At 57.1% G+C, this 15693-nt stretch overlaps 2 protein-coding genes across 2 annotated transcripts in view; both read left to right on the forward strand.

The window, feature by feature from the left end:
* The window catches only part of NOP14 (NOP14 nucleolar protein), an 18905-nt gene extending 12450 nt beyond the window's left edge, over positions 1-6455 (forward strand). Inside the window, exons 10-18 of the mRNA XM_006875312.1 lie at positions 985-1070; positions 1857-1992; positions 2684-2785; positions 2999-3152; positions 4759-4918; positions 5347-5491; positions 5910-6028; positions 6102-6257; positions 6356-6455. Coding sequence (XP_006875374.1) covers positions 985-1070; positions 1857-1992; positions 2684-2785; positions 2999-3152; positions 4759-4918; positions 5347-5491; positions 5910-6028; positions 6102-6257; positions 6356-6455 — 1158 coding nt within the window. The remainder of the gene's footprint in view (positions 1-984; positions 1071-1856; positions 1993-2683; positions 2786-2998; positions 3153-4758; positions 4919-5346; positions 5492-5909; positions 6029-6101; positions 6258-6355) is intronic.
* A 5175-nt stretch (positions 6456-11630) lies between these two features.
* MFSD10 (major facilitator superfamily domain containing 10) lies at positions 11631-14310 on the forward strand. The gene is made up of 12 exons (XM_006875331.1): positions 11631-11804; positions 11881-11977; positions 12130-12233; positions 12480-12638; positions 12750-12911; positions 13019-13127; positions 13290-13401; positions 13517-13625; positions 13703-13793; positions 13904-13951; positions 14029-14118; positions 14201-14310. Exons 1-12 carry the CDS (start codon positions 11631-11633, stop codon positions 14308-14310), a joined length of 1365 nt encoding a protein of 454 aa, XP_006875393.1.
* The last annotated feature ends 1383 nt before the right edge of the window (positions 14311-15693 follow it).

Consider the following 15693-nt stretch of genomic DNA (forward strand, 5'->3'; position numbering starts at 1 on the left):
TAACGTGAGCAGTAGAGAATACCCGGGGTCCCCGTGACGTGTAACGTGAGCAGTAGAGAATACCCGGGGTCCCCGTGAGATAACGTGAGCAGTAGAGAATACCCGGGGTCCCCATGACGTAACGTGAGCAGTAGAGACTACCCGGGGTCCCCGTGACGTAACGTGAGCAGTAGAGAATACCTACGAATCGCTGTGAGGTTAGATTTGTTGTTGTTGTTAAGTGCCATCAAATTGATTCCGACCTATAGTGACCCTGCATAGGGTTTCCAAAGAACAGCTGATGAGCTTGAACCACCGACGTTGCCATTCAAACGGCTTTGCAGTCAGTCAGACACATTAGCCCCCAGTGCCACCCCAGCCCTCCTGAGGTTAGAGTAAGCAGGAACGAGTAGGAGCTACACAGATATCTCCATCAAGTCTGCCATCAGCTAGCGTTCAGAGTACTGCTGGGTCCCGAGAGGCTGTGTGGTACCACGGCGCACTTCTCTCCTCACCGACAGAGGGCTCCTCGCCGAGGACAGTGGCTGCTGACGGCTCTCTGTTCACAGCAGCCATCGGTCCCTCCACAGACTTGATCTGTGAGCCTCTGCTGGGTGGGCTGACCTGTCCCCTCCACATCACAGCTGCCCCCACAGCGCCAGCCTGGTAGCAGCAGAAATCCATGTGTGCCCCGTGCCAGGGCAGACTGGCTGTGCGGTGGGTTTGGGGTCATCAGTAATGTTCTTCTTGCTCTGTATTTCTAGAGCAGGGCATCACGGTAAGTGCAGGGTGGCGAGTCACTGGGAATGAGGACTCCCCCTCATGAGCTGGCCTGCCGGGGCTAGGAGGATGGACACAGACACAGTTAACATTGTGTGGATGGTACCAGACAGGGCAGTGTTTGGTTTTTCCGTGGGTAAGGGTGCCGGGCGTCAAAGACACCCGTCAGCAGACTAGACGTAGCGCTCTCCACCTCACTCCACTTCCTGGTTCTCATTTCCACAGAAACTGTTTGGTTTCCTCTTGGACTACATTGGGGATTTGGCTGCGGATGACCCGCCCGACCTCGGGGTGATCGACAAGTTGATTGTGTAAGTGACAGTGATGGCTGTCTGGAGGTGGGGCCATGTTGGACATCTTTGTCCTTGAGTGGCTGGTGAGTTTGAACCACCAACCTTGCAGTCCGCAGCCCAGTGCTTAACCCACAGCACCACCAGTGCTCTTTTGCCCAACTTAGCGCCATAAATGCGTGCTGTGTGCTGAAGGCCCGTAGTGGGGGCACTGTGGCAACCTTGGTGGTAGTAGCCACGCGGAGCTGATCACGTGTGGTGATCACAGAGGGGGAAACTAAGAGTTATTATAAAACCCCAGAACACCAGCTAGAAAACAGCCGTGTCCTCAGCTCTGTTTGCAGTGTTTGGTGGCTGGTTTACTTTTGCTTCCTGAGTTGGGGTTCAGGAGGTAGCAGATAGCAGCGGTACTTGCCCCAGGAAACAGTCCCCAGATCCACACCTCAGTGGAACCAGAGGGGGTCACGTGTGGGTGCAGGAGAGTGGCGTGGGGAGGCAGGTCCCTCCACGGCATGTGCCCCTCCACTGCATGGGGGCGGCCTTCTGAACGTCACGGCGCAGCAGCTTAGAAAAATCAGGAGCCCAGAGCACCCTGACTCCTGTCCTGGGGGCAGCATTCCCACTGGGAGGGGCGATGGATTCCCAGCCCTGGGTGGGAGGGTCACTGGGGGCAGCGCCTGGCAGGTGGTACTAGACCCTGGTTCCTAGAGGCAGGGATGGCGCTGCCCCGGTTATGGTGTTCCTATGGCCCAGTTCCAGGCCATGGGGGATGGATCTGGAGACTGCTCCTGACGGTTTCTATGACAGGCAGCTGTATAAACTCTGCCAGCTGTTTCCTGAGTCTGCGTGCGACACCATGAGGTTCGTTCTCCGCGACGCCATGCACGACATGGAGGAGAAGCTGGAGGCCAAGGGCCGTGCCACCTTCCCAGGCCTGGACGTGGTGAGCAGTGGGCTGTAGGCTGGGCTCCACAGGGGGGCTGCTCAGTCATCTGAGCCTCCTTTCTGGTCTGTGAACAGATGAGGATTCGTAGCCCACGCTCACTGTGCTGAGTCGCTGCTCGCTTTCTGACTTGTGCAGCCCAAAGGCCTTGGGGCAGTGGGTACTTGTTGCGGGTCTGCCCTCGTGCTCTGAGGTGTGGGGGACAGTGTGCTTCCTGAGCCTCACTTGCACCCTCCCTCCGCAGTCGATGGTCAGGAGGAGGCCCCAGTAGGTCTGTGGTCGGCTCCTGGCATGTGCCATGTTTCCCAAGTGTGGTGGACAGAAGTAACCAGGCCCTGGTGTTCAGGGCCAGGTTCTAAGACCCTGCAGGGCTGGGGAGCCGTCCGAGGGCCAGTGCCGGCTGTGGGTTGTGCCTGTCCCAGAGGAGGGAAGGGATGGTTTCTTCCTGCTGCTCACAGGCCTGAGCAGAGGTGAGGCTGAAAGGACCTCAGGCCACTAGATGACCCCCGTCCTCCCTCACTCAGGGCCCATGGGGGGTGCCACAATGGCATGCTTCCAGTTATGGCTCCACTGGAGAAAGCCCCCACCGAGAGCCTGGCCCTGCATGTGCACTCGTGTATTGGGGTGCAGGGCGCCCTGCTGTTGGGCCCTCTTTCAGGGCGGCATCATTTGCTTCCTCTTCCGCCTCCAGCTCATTTATCTGAAGATCGTGGGGCTGCTGTTTCCCACCTCTGACTTCTGGCACCCGGTGGTGACCCCTGCACTGGTGTGCATGAGCCAGCTGCTCACCAAGGTCAGGCACTAGCAGCGGTGGGGTGGGCGGCAGACACCTGCTCAGCCCCAGGTGGGGCCTGTTGGGGTATATGGAGATTGTGCTGGGGGGTGGGGGGTCTGGAGTACACAGCCTTTGAGGCGAGCACCGAAGGCGTCCAGTCAGCTTTGGGGTCTCAGCCGGGAGTGGGCAGCCTGTGTGCCCGCTGCAGACGCTCCTCTCGTCCACCCGCAGTGCCCCGTGCTATCGCTGCAGGACGTGATCAAGGGGCTGTTCGTGTGCTGCCTCTTCCTGGAGTATGTGTCTCTGTCCCAGAGGTTCGTGCCCGAGCTCATTAACTTCCTGCTCGGGATCCTCCACATCGCAGCTCCCAACAGACCGACGCTGGGTGAGTTTGCCACGGGAACTTTGGCAAACGCAGCCGACTTCTTAGACTAACCACAGCCGCCGTGGCACGTGTGGAGCTGCGGGCAAATCTCAAGCTTCACCGTCCAGACTCCCAAACACCGGTTGCCACTGACTTGAGTGAGACTCCTAGAGTCCCTGTGAGACAGGGTGCGGTGGTGCAGCTGGTGGGTTTGAACCACAGACTGCAGCAGCTGAGCACTTTCACCACTGTGCCAGCAAGGCTCCATCCCGAGTAACCTCTCTTAGCCCTATGTGGATATGTGCAGACACCCACTTTTGGAAACGTTGGGGTCATATCTCTGCTGTCCAGGACCACAGCCAATAGACACGTGGACACTGTGGCCAGTCCCAAGACTTTACACCCTAGATGCCTCCTAGACTCAGGACAGAGATATTCACCAGGGGGCTTCAGATTTTTCATGGAAAAACTCCATTAGCTTTATATTTCATTTTACTTTGAACTTTTTTTTTTTAATGTTTTATTATGAATTATATGATAGTTTACATGGGAGAACTTTAGTTTTACATTCATTCCATCGTATATCATCTCACTGCCATGGTTCCAATCCCCTCCATGCATCATCAACCAACCAAAGGGTATATCCTAGAAATCCGCCCCCTACACTTCCCCTTCCTCCCCCCAGTTTTCGGCCCACAGTCCCTTTCCTTCTCTGGGTCCAAAGTCCCCAGCCGCTTCATCACTCCACGTCATCATCTCTGTCTCTATCTCAGGCATCTCTGTCTTTCTGGGTAGGGTCCCGCTCCCTGCTCTTCTCGGTTGATGGTCCCAGAGACCTCTGCTCCTATCCTGGAGAATTAATCACTCCCTTCCTTGTTACAAAACGTCTCCCTTTGCATTTCCAACCTACCATGAACTTTTTGAAGTTTCCGTGTACTTCACCTCAATCATTTTTTCACTTTGACTACATGGTGAAGCTGTTTGTTACTTGAAATGAAGTGTGTTCATTAAGATTGATCAGCCTCTCTTCGCTCTGTTTAACAATGTGCCCACAAGAACATTTTCAAGTTCTATCTGTGGCTCTTGTGTCTCCAGTGACGGCACTGCTTTCCAGAGGGTTTACGGCATTGGCGGCTTGGGGAGGAGCGGGCTTCCTCCTGACTCCCCGCAGCCTCTCCTTCCCCGCAGAGTGGGTGGTCTCTGTTCCTGTGGGTTTCTCACCCCCACCCCAGACTGTACCTGTCCCATAGGCACTGGGTGCCCCCTGGTGTTGGGTCATGGAGTGCTGGGCGGGTGGGGACGAGCGTGTAGTCAGGTGGTGGATTAGAGGCACCTGGGGTACAGGTGGCCTCCTCGCCTCGTTTAGATGTTGCAAGTTCCCTGTGGGGCTGCAGGGGAGGCCAGACCTCTGTCCTGCCCCACAGCACGGCTTCCCTGTCCACCTTCACCTGCGGGACTGGGGCTCACTCAGCAGGTACAGCCAGTGCCTAGCCTGGCTGGGACCCTATAAAATCAGCCTGTGGTGTTCCTAGCGCAGCCCCAGGACACAGTACCGAACCCATGTCTGTTACAACATGGAAACTGGAAACGCTGGAGAGCCAGCATTCACGGCCCCGTCCCTGTTCAGGTTACGCCCTGGTGCACCCTTTCAGAGCTCTCGGGAAGGGCTCGGAACTGCTCCTGGTCTCTAACAGAGAGGACGTGGCCACATGGCAGAGGAGAAGCCTCCCCCTGCACTGGGCAAACGGACTGAAAGGCCAGACGGAGACAGAGACCAACCACGTCAGGTGAGGCCATGTGGCTTGAGAGGCAGGAGCCAGCCGGGATGCACTGTGGCTTGCTGCTGGCAGTCTCCCTGATGCTAGCTCAGGGGGCCTGAGACCCTTTGATTCCTACTGGGCTGAGAGCCACTCTGTGGAGGAACAGCCATTCTTTCCAGGGTGAGACAAGGGGACAGATTTCCAAAATTACGCGTTACAAGTGGGCTTCACAAAGTTTTGAGAACGATCCTCTCAGTTCCAGGTTTTCACAAACTTCTGGAACTGGAAATAATGTTACCCTCCAGGCTGGGGACACAAGGTGCCAATTCCTTTCAGGCCAGGTGCTGCGGGCTGAGCTGCAGTCTGGCCCCCGGCCCCCAGCCCGGTGGTCCCCGGGTTCCTGTGCGTGGTTGAGAGCCGGGAGGGAACAGCCTGGCCTTCTCACCCCACCTCAGGCTCTCCTGCTTGGCCGTGTGTTTGGCCCTGGTGGAGCGCTGTGTGCAGCTGTATGGCTCCCTGCCCGCCTTCCACCACATCGTACAACCCCTGCGGACGGTGCTGGCCGAACACCTGGACCTCGGCCTCCCTCAGGAGCTCCAGGTGAGCCCCCTGTCCCTGAGGGGAAACCGGAGGCCCGCCTCTGCAGAGTGCTTGACGTGGATGGGCAGTGGAACTTGGACAGTGAGCTTTGCCGTCGTGCTACTGGGATGAAGGAAAACAGTCGCCTCTTGAATAGGAGGCTGTGCAGAGGCTGACGGGCCATCGTTCCCCAGCCATGTCACCTCTCCCAGCCTGCAGGGTCCGTGTGGGCTGCCAGAAAGGAGCCACACTGGGACAGTCAGTGCAAATGGAGCCCCTGGGGCAAGGCTGGCCAGAGCCCATTAGGAAACCAGGCTGCTGGAGACCCAGTGGTTAAACAGGAAGTGGTGCAAGAGCTGTGGGAGGAAGGAGGCTCTGCCTACGGGGGTCTCTGCCCCGGTGGGGGGGCCCGGTCATCACGTGTGCCCCTCACACTTAGGAGCTGGGTCAGCGCCTTGTGAACAAGTTGCAGAGCCAGGAGCAGCGATGGCGGCCGCTGGTCTGTGAGAAGAGCAAACCCGTCCCCCTGAAGCTCTTCACCCCGAGGCTGGTCAAAGTGTGAGTAGCTGGGAGGGGCTCCCCTCCTGATCCCCCTCCGGGCACCCTGACCCTGGGGCCGGCTTTCCCACAGCCTGGAGTTTGGCCGGAAGCAGGGCAGTACGAAGGAGGAGCAGGAGCGCCGGCGGCTGATCCACAAGCACAAGCGCGAGTTCAAAGGCGCCGTGCGTGAGATCCGCAAGGACAACCAGTTCCTGGCGCGGATGCAGCTGTCCGAGACCATGGAGCGGTGAGTGCGCATGCGGGTCGGCAGGGGCGGGGCTGCTGGGCTTCCGGCTGGAGAGGGTCCACACACTAACCCTTCCGGTCTCGGCGCTGGGCCTCCAGGGACGCAGAACGGAAACGGAAAGTGAAGCAGCTCTTCAACAGCCTGGCCACACAGGAGGGCGAGTGGAAGGCTCTGAAGAGGAGGAAGTTCCAGAGGTGACGAGGTGGTGCCGTATGCGAGCCACATGGCCCTGCCTCAGCCCAAGGGGCAGCCCCCCACAGCCGTCTGATGAACCTGTCTCTGTTAACTTCGACATTTGGGCCTGGGGCCTTCTAATCTTCACTGGATACCAGGGTGCTGGATGAGGTGGGGCTAGGGGATGGGAACTGACCGGGTTGGATGACTGGCAGTGCGTGGACCGTCCCTGCTCCACTTGAACTGGGAAGGACATCTGCCTACTCATTGGGTTGTCACCACTGTCCTTGCTGGGCGGCCGTGCAGGGGCAGGGCTAGGGAGCTCTGTGCTGCGCTCTGGGGGGACCTGCCTCGGCAGCGCTGGCCGTGCCCATCCTGGACTAGCCCCTGGTAGCCTTAGACCCAGGCTCCAACCACAGTCTCCTCTGCTATCTCAACAATGTGGCCCTTAGGGTACCCCGTCCCCTCACAGGCTTGTCTCAGAACCACTAGACCCAATGGCCAGTCCCCAAATGCCAGGTTGTGACCCTGTACCCCAGCCTGGGAGAGGGACTGCTGTGGGCAATACTAGCCCAGCTCAAGGCTAAGGAGGGTCTTCCAGGACACAGGGGACTGCTCTCTGCCTGGGGTGCAACCCACCCTCTGAGCCACGTTCTGTGAGTAAAGCATTCACAATGCCCGTGTGTGCCCTGTTCTTGGTGACAGCTGTCACTGGACAGATCTAAGTGTTACCGTAGTCACTCTGAAGGAGGTGCCAATGCCATGTGGGTTGTAACAAAGGTTATATTGTGCTAGCATGTGGCTCAGCAGATTCATATCCAGAGGCTGAGGCCCATTTTCCCTGTGAGGATATTTTACAGGGAATAGGGTGCATACATGAGTTCATTTGGGATTGGTTAGCGGGGGCCAACATCTTCACGGGGCTACCTGGGATTGGTTGGTTCAGACATATGGCGGGGAAGGATGTATGAGCATATAATCAAGCAGTTACAGAAGTGAAGCAGGTAAACATTATCTTGGGACTCTGTTCCCTCCCGGATGTGGGTCAAGAACGGGAGATGAGCCTGGGTGATCGCATGAGGCTGAGGTGGTCTGCTCATTTCCTGGAAGGTGAACCTTGTTCCAGGAATGAGCTATGAGCCTGGGGGACATGGGAGCCTGCCTGCCTCATAGTTCCAGGGCCCTTGTGGGGAGGGTAATGACTGGGCTGGAAGAGAAGGACCATCGTACAGAGTGGCTGAAGGAGGGACCCTAGCCTCTAGGGGGCATTATCTCATAAACTGTTACAGCAACAAAAGTTGTGTATTTGTGTCCATTTGGGGAAAAAAGGTGCTCCAACAGAATATGGAAATGATGAGACATCGTTAATATCACATGCAAGTAGAGTTTCTTAAAAGTGGTTGTCAGAAACTCAAGCCAGATTCAGAAGAGGCTGGAACGTGAGTGAGAATACTGCTAGCATCAGGTAGAGCCACAGGCTGACAGCAGAGAATACCAGAAAGAGTTCACCTGGTTTCTAACCATATACAAAGGCATTTGAATGTGGGTTATAATAAGTTATGGGTAACATTGCAAAGAATGGAAATTATAGAACAATTGTGCTCAGGCAAATAGACCAAGAGGCAGTTGTTCAAACAAGAGAGTACTGTGTTGTTTATCATTAGGAACGGTGTGTCAGCGATCTGTTCCTTCACTATTTACTCAGTCTATGCTGAGCAAACAATTCAGGAAGCTGAATTTCTATGACGAAAACAGCATGAGGATCAGAGGAAGACATGATAAATGGAGAAATCAAAGCTGCCAAGAATTTCGTCGTTCGCGGTTCCATAATCCACCCACGGAAGACGTTGCATCGAGTAATCAAAGGATGGACTGCACTGGACAGATGTGCTGCATGAGACCTCTTTCAAGTGTTCAAGAGCAAAGATGTCATTTTGAGGACTAAGGTGTGCTTGCCCCAAGCACTTGAAGCTAGACAATGAATTAAGGAAGGCTGAAGAGCTGATGTCTTTGGATTAAGTATGGGGTTGGAGAAGAATATTGAAATCACCATAGCTTGCATGAAGAACAAACAAATCTATCTTGAAAGAAGTACAGCCAGAATGCTCCTTAGAAGCTGACATGTACTTTGGACATGTCAGGAGGGACCAGTCCCTAGAGAAGGCCATCATGCTTGGTAAAGTGGAGGGTCAATGAAAAGAACTTTCATTGACAGTGGGCTCACACATGGCAATGTCTGAGGATGGTGCAGGACTGGGGTCGAAACAAACTCGATGGAAATAGTTACATCATTAAGCAAAAGAAAAACTTGCTGATTTTGTTGTTGGTTTATAATTTACAAGAAAACCCCATGTGTCAAGTTTGGAACTATTCCATAAGATTTTTTTTTCAAAATACAGATATAATTGTTATTTTACCTATTTGACTGTGTACTTTGGGGAGCAATTAGTTTTCTGTTCAACTGCTCACCCATAATTAGTGCAAGCCCCGTAATGAAACATCACTCCCTACCGCCTCCCTGTTTCCTGTTTCCATTTGCCCTTCTCTCCTGCCTTGGATTTGAATTGTGTTCCACAGCCCACTCTAATCCCCCTCCCCATACTATTTCTAGAACCTTCTACTGTGATTCCTTTCAGAGCACCAGCTTCTCTGGTCTGAGTTACGGAGTTTCTTGTGGTCATTAGGACTCTGGACTACCTTTTCAGTGTCTGATTTCCTTCACTCTCCTTTGCTATTGGCAATAGTTGCACCTTTGAAGGCTGAACTCCTTCAGGCTCCTGGCTAATCTTGACCTTACTCTGTCCTCTGACGCACTGCTAGGTGGGCTGAACTGTCGACCTTTCCCCTCCTAGACTGCAGGCTAAGGTTAGGACAGACAGCATGAATCTGCACTGGTCTCTGACAGGTAAGCATGGGCTGCAATGGGGTAAGTGGTGGACTGGGGTACCAACCAGTCTGGAGGCAGAACCCCACTTCCCAGTCATCTTCCAAGGGTTCCTGGTTAGGGTCGTCCTAAGAAATGTGCAAGAGTATCAGAAGGTGGGAGGGGAGCGTGAATGGTGGACACTAAGCACTGGCATGTTGAGTGCCCAGACTGACCAGCTACTCTTGAGTCCTGGGCAGATTCAGGGAACCCTTGCTGTGAGCACCAGCATCTTCAGTAAAAAAATTCAAATCCAAGACGGGAAAGCCATGGATGAGCTTGGCATGGGGACCAGCTGTGTCTGCCTTCTGTCTGTTCTTTGTTCTTCCTGCTTACCATCTGTCCCAGGGCTGCACACGGAGCACAAGACAGAAGATGCAGTCCAGCCCCCACTGCATTCCTACTGAGTTGAATTTCATCTCCCCAAACACATGTTGGTGTCCTCACTCCCTGTCCCTGTGAATGCCATCCTATCTGGAAAGAGGAGTTTTCTTTTATCAGTTAAGTCAAATGAGGTCACCAGGAATAGGGTGGGATGAAATCCCTCCAGAATTTTATAATACAGTCATGGCTGGGGCAATGTCTAGCCGTCGGTTCCAAAGTAGTCACCCTGTATAGGGGTTCCAAGGAGTAGCTGCCATGGCGACCCTGAACAGGGCTTCCAAGGAGTGGCTGCAATGGTGACGCTGAACAGGGCTTCCAAGGAATGACTGGTGAGCTTGAACAGACAACCTTACAGTTCAAACCGACCTTGAGGTCCAGCGCATTAACCCACAGCACCACACCAGGACTGCCACACCAGGCATGTACAAGAGCAACCCAGAAGCCGAACGTGCCGTGATCGAATCAGCTCGAATTCATGGCGACCCCACAGGGCAGAGTAAACTGTTCCACCGGGTTTATAGGTGCAGACAGCCTCATCTTTCTCCTGAAAAAGCGGCTCAACACCTCACCCCACAGTCCCACCAGGCTCAGGAACGCCAACAATGGCCAACAGCCAGAAGGGAGGAGCAGACTCCCAGCCTCCAGACAGGCAGACGATAAAGCCTCTCACCTGTACAGGGGGTTCAAAAAAGTCCCCGGAAAAATTGTGTTTTTTTGTTGTTTTTTTTTTACTTTTTATTGTTAATTGAGTAAAGGTTTACAGACATCAATTTTACATTCAAGAAGGTATTGTGTTTGACATATCCTCCATCTAGGTCGATTCACTTTTTTTTTTTTCTTAAATGTTTTATTGTGAATTATGTGATAGTTTACATGGGAAAATGGTATTCTTTTCATTTAATTTTACCATGAATTTTTTGAAGTCTCCTCGTATTTTGGTGCTGCAGGCAAGGGGGATGGGGAAGGAGAGGGGACAGGCGGGTCCCCCACCCGCAGTTGAAGGCTACATTGGTGGACGTGCTGCCTGTCCCCAGGCCGGGATGGAGGTTTCGGAAGTCCACACATACAGCGGGGCACTGAGCCCCCAGAGGTTCCCGGAGGAACAATGTGGCGCTGCAGAAAAGGGTCGGAGACAGAGACAAGACCACCACGGGGTACCTACCGGATTAACAGGCGAACTCAGCCCAGACCGCCGCCGGAAGAGGAGGTGCCAGTCGCGGCCTCAGTTTCCGGGTCTGGGCGTGGTCAGGGCATGGCCATCGCCCCGCCCCGGGTGCTTGGCGGACTGTTCCGCATCTGTTTGTCTGTCTGCCCGAGCGCGCGGCCGCAGAGGTGGGGCGGGGGTGCCGAGGCCGACCAGCGAGGGCGCGCGAGGAGGAAGGGAGGGGTTACTCGGCGCTGGGCCGCCACTCCGGTGGGGACACGGAGCTGAGTTGGACGCGTGTGGGCGGGGTCCCCAACCCAGCCTCAGTTTCCCCGTTGGGGCCGGGCCGTGGAGGACGCTGCGGGCTGAATGCCCCTTCCCGGCCCCGTGACCGCTGAGCCGGCCGTTTACTTGCGCAACGCAAGTTTCCTTCCATCCTGCTGGTGCGGTTCCCGAGCCCGGGCAGGGAGCAGCCAGGGTCCCCGAGCCCAGTCGGGTGGACAGCTCAGGGGCCTTGTGCCCGGGCAGAGAGCGGCCCAGGATCCCCAAGTCCTGTGTGGGCAGGGTTCTCACACCGGGTCGGGAGGGCGACTCAGGGCCCCCGATCCAGGGCAGGGGGCGGCCCAGGGTCTCCTCACGGACGGTCCCCGCACCCGGCTGCAAGGCGGACAGTAGTACCCTGCGGGTCGGGTCGGGAGGGTCCAGCGGGTGCCCTCACGTGTTCCCACACCCGCAGCAGGCCGGTACCATGGGACTGGGCGCGGGCGAAGGCTGCACGCCACGGCCCCCGATCCGCCCGCAGCCTGCGTCTGAGCGCCGCGTGCTCTCGGTGGTCTTCCTGGGCCTCCTGCTGGACCTGCTGGCCTTCACACTGCTGCTGCCACTGCTGCCCGGCTTGCTGGAGGCCCACGGCCGTGCCCAGGTGCGCTCCGCCCGCTGCACCCCTGTCAATCAGCGACTGCCCGCGCGCATCCCCATCACGTGCCCTGTGTCCCCAGGACCCCCTCTATGGCTCGTGGCAGCGCGGGGTGGACTGGTTTGCTGCCGCCATCGGTGTGCCCGCCGAGAAGCGCTACAACAACGTTCTGTTTGGAGGTACGGCCTGACCCCGAATGGGATCTTGGAGTCCTGGCATCGTGGACCTCAGGTCCTTGCCCCCAGGTCCTGCTCTGGGCGCGTCTGCTGGTCTCTATGCCTGTCCTCCATCCCCAGTGGCCAGAACGTGACCGCCCCCTCCCTTCTTTCAGGTCTGGTGGGCTCCGGCTTCTCCGCCTTGCAGTTCCTGTCTGCCCCCCTCGCAGGCGCTGCCTCAGACCGCCTAGGGAGGCGCCCGGTGATGCTGCTGTCCTTGGTATGACCCTGCGTGCAGCCAGTCCAGGCTAGGGGAGGAGACTGCAGTGACCCGTCACCTCCGCGGTGTGCAAACGATGCTGGCTCCTATGGCTAAACCCTGGGATGCCCTGGAAACAAGTGGCCCTCGAATGTGCAGAGCAGTGGCTGGAGCGGGGTGGAGTCATTGCCCGGGTTCTCTCTGCCCCACTCTGGGCCCCCTGCCTCAGGTGACCTCACCTGTCCCTTGTCACCACCTGGCTGACAGGTGGGTCTAGTCATCTCCTATGCTGTATGGGCTGCCTCTCGGAGCTTCGCCGCCTTCCTGGCATCCAGGGTGATTGGGGGAATCAGCAAGGGGAATGTCAGTCTTTCCACGGCCATTGTCGCTGACCTGGGTTCCCCGGAGGCCCGTAGCCGAGGCATGGTAAGTGAGCAGGCACACCAGGGGGCCGATGGCTAGCTGGCGCTCCTGGTATGGTGCCAAGGGGCTGAGGCCTCCAGGTAAGGCTCGTGCACTGAGACCCTGCTCCCACAGGCTGTCCTCGGGGTAGCCTTCTCGCTGGGCTTCACACTGGGCCCCTTGCTGGGCGCCATGCTGCCTGTAGACACGGCACCCTGGCTGGCTCTGCTCTTCGCCACCTCAGACCTCCTCTTCATCTTCTGCTTCCTGCCAGAGACACTGCCCGCAGAGCGGCGGGTAGGTTGGCCCCCATGGATCCCAGGGCTGGCCGGAAGGTCCAGGGGCTCAGAGAGCAGGGAGCCAGTCTCCCACCAGACAGGGCTCTAGGGTCTCATACCCTCCAGGCATCCTCCGTCACCCCGGGCTTTCGAGCCGCTGTGGACCTGCTCAGCCCTCTGGCCCTGTTCCGCTTCTCAGCCGTGGCCCGTGGCCAGGATCCACCCGCCCAAGACAGTGAGCCCCTAGCCCTCCAAGCTCCTGGGTGCCCGGTGTCTCCAACCTAGGCACTTCCCACCCCAGGTCCCCATTGACAGCCCCACTGTCTCCCCAACCCCGTCTACTTCTTCGGGTTGGTGGGCTGCCTCGGATCCCCCATTCTCCCCACCTGTCCCCTAGGGCTCCCTGACCTGCACCGCCTAGGCTTGGTCTACTTCCTCTATCTCTTCCTCTTCTCCGGCCTCGAGTACACCCTGAGCTTCCTCACCCACCAGCGCTTCCAGTTCAGCAGGTGGGGGCAGCCACCATGCAGAGCCCTTGGGAACCCCTTGGGGGTCAACGGGGCAGTGGTTCGTGTCCCCTGGCCCTGGCAGGCCCGCTCACAGTGCCCCCCGATCTCCCCAAAGCCTGCAGCAGGGGAAGATGTTCTTCTTCATTGGTATCACCATGGCTACCATTCAGGGTGCTTATGGCCGGCGCATCCGCCCCGGCAGTGAGCTCGCAGCAGTGAAGCGGGTATGGGTATTGGGGGCTCCCAGAGGCGGGGGCGGGGGTGTGGGCAGTGCCAGGGCTGAGACCTGCTGTGTCCCCAGGCCATCCTGCTTCTGGTACCGGCTTTCCTCTTGATCGGCTGGGGGCGCTCGCTGCCCGTCCTAGGCCTGGGGATGCTGCTCTACTCTTTTGGTGACTGGGCCCATGGGGCTGGGAGGTGGGGCGAGAGATGGGGATACCCTGGGGATTGGTGGCCATCTCCCGGCCACCCTCACCTGTTCCCCCTTCCCTCTGTCCCCCAGCGGCTGCTGTTGTGGTGCCCTGCCTGTCGTCCATGGTCTCTGGCTACGGTGAGGCCCCTCCCTGACAGTGGGTGCGGGCGGAGCTGGCAGGGATGGCTGGCACCTGACATACCTGGTGTCCACAGGCTCAGTGGGGCAGAAAGGCATCATCATGGGCACGTTGCGGAGCCTGGGCGCCCTGGCCCGGGCAGTGGGGCCCATCGTGGCCGCCTCGGGTGAGTACAATCACACTGCGTGGGCTCCACTCAGTCAGCAGGGTCCCCGGCAGTGGGCACTGAGGCTGCGCTGTCTCCACAGTGTACTGGCTGGCTGGGGTCCAGGTCTGCTTCACCACGTGTGCCGGCCTCTTCCTGCTGCCCTTCCTGCTCCTGCGCAGCCTGAGGCCCGCGCCCCCCAAGGATCAGTAGCTGGACCTGCCTGGCTACCCCCACCGCTGGGGGCATCCTGGCTGCCCTGTCCCATCACTTGTACCGTAGATGAGGACTCTTGTCCGTTTTGTAATGAAAGCACACTCCTATTGGGCCCAATAAAGCAGCTATTTTCTACCTTTGTTTCTTCTCTGTGCAGCTCAGCTGCAGCCCCACCCCCCTGTGGGCTGCCCTCACTGGAGCCCCCCCACTGTTAAAACCCCCATGGAATGGGGGCACAGGCTGATCAGATGGCATTTGCCTTCCCGGGGTCTCAGCTGGGGGGCAACCAGGCTTACTAGCAGGGGTCTCTAAATTCAAAGAGAAAACATCTCTTCAAGACCGAAATCTTTGGAGGACTTTTCAGGAGACAAGACACAACCTTCCCTAGAGGCCCTAACCACGAGGTTGACAGTTCAAGCCTACCAGCTTCTACTCGGGTAACCCACAACTGATTCAACAGTACTTACCAGCAACAACTAACTGAAGAAAACATTAAAATTGCTGCCCAGGTTTAGACAAGGAATCTGCTTAGAGAAGTTTATTTGTGAGTAAAACAATGTGACAATGAAGGACAGATGGACAATCTGTCCTCCCGTCTGTGACCATATATGCAACTATAGTTCATAAGGTCACACAATTGAAAGATACAAAAGTGACAGGAGATCATTGCATATGTGGGAGGGGGAGGGGACGAAGAGTCTGCTGACAGGAAGAGTGACCACCGTGGAGGGGGTGGAGGGAGACATAGTGGCGAGAAGGGAGAGCAGCTCATCAGGCGGCGGGCCCTGCAGGGTTAGTGATGAAGCTCCAAGCATTAGCGCCATGCAGCCAGCCCAGGCCTGTCCGAGCCGGGACCAGACACCTTGCCTCCCTGCAGGTGGGCCTGTCTGGTTCCCTCCTTCTCCTCCTCCTAGGGTCTGAGGTCTGGGAGCGCTCACCGCCAAGGCTCCATAGGGGCTGATAGGAGAGGGGGGTGGGCCCAAGGGCCAACCTGAGTGGGCTGTGATCAGATCCAGGCTGTGTTAGTGAGAAGAGCTTCAGACACGTCTCTAGGAAAACGGGTGAGAGGTGCTCTGGGGCCTGAACTAAAGCAAAATGTGGCCCAGGTTCACAGTCAGAATGGAGACGGGGGTGCAGATCTGCTAAAAGAAAATTCTAGAAAGGACTATTCTCTGTCCTGTGACACGAATCTAGGGCCCCGTAAGACACTATGCGTTCCTGAATCTTTCTGGCCGAGGGTCTGTCAGACCCTGCACGTATGGGACAGTCCTGTCTGTGGAGAGATTTCTAGCCCAGCCCCTCTTCAAGCAGCCTGGCTGGGCAGCTGAGGCTGTCTCTGAGTCAGCTCCAGGAGCCTGTGATGCCAGCAGGATGCCCGTC

Source organism: Chrysochloris asiatica, unplaced genomic scaffold, assembly GCF_000296735.1.
Source record: "Chrysochloris asiatica unplaced genomic scaffold, ChrAsi1.0 scaffold00319, whole genome shotgun sequence".
Lineage (NCBI taxonomy): Eukaryota > Metazoa > Chordata > Mammalia > Afrosoricida > Chrysochloridae > Chrysochloris > Chrysochloris asiatica.

Excerpts from the sequence above, each read along its gene's own strand:
- MFSD10 (XM_006875331.1), top strand. The coding sequence starts at position 11,631 with ATGGGACTGGGCGCGGGCGAAGGCTGCACGCCACGGCCCCCGATCCGC. Across the intron at positions 11,805-11,880 it reads AGGCCCACGGCCGTGCCCAG|GACCCCCTCTATGGCTCGTG; the intron begins GTGCGCTCCGCC and ends CTGTGTCCCCAG. Across the intron at positions 12,234-12,479 it reads CGGTGATGCTGCTGTCCTTG|GTGGGTCTAGTCATCTCCTA; the intron begins GTATGACCCTGC and ends CCTGGCTGACAG.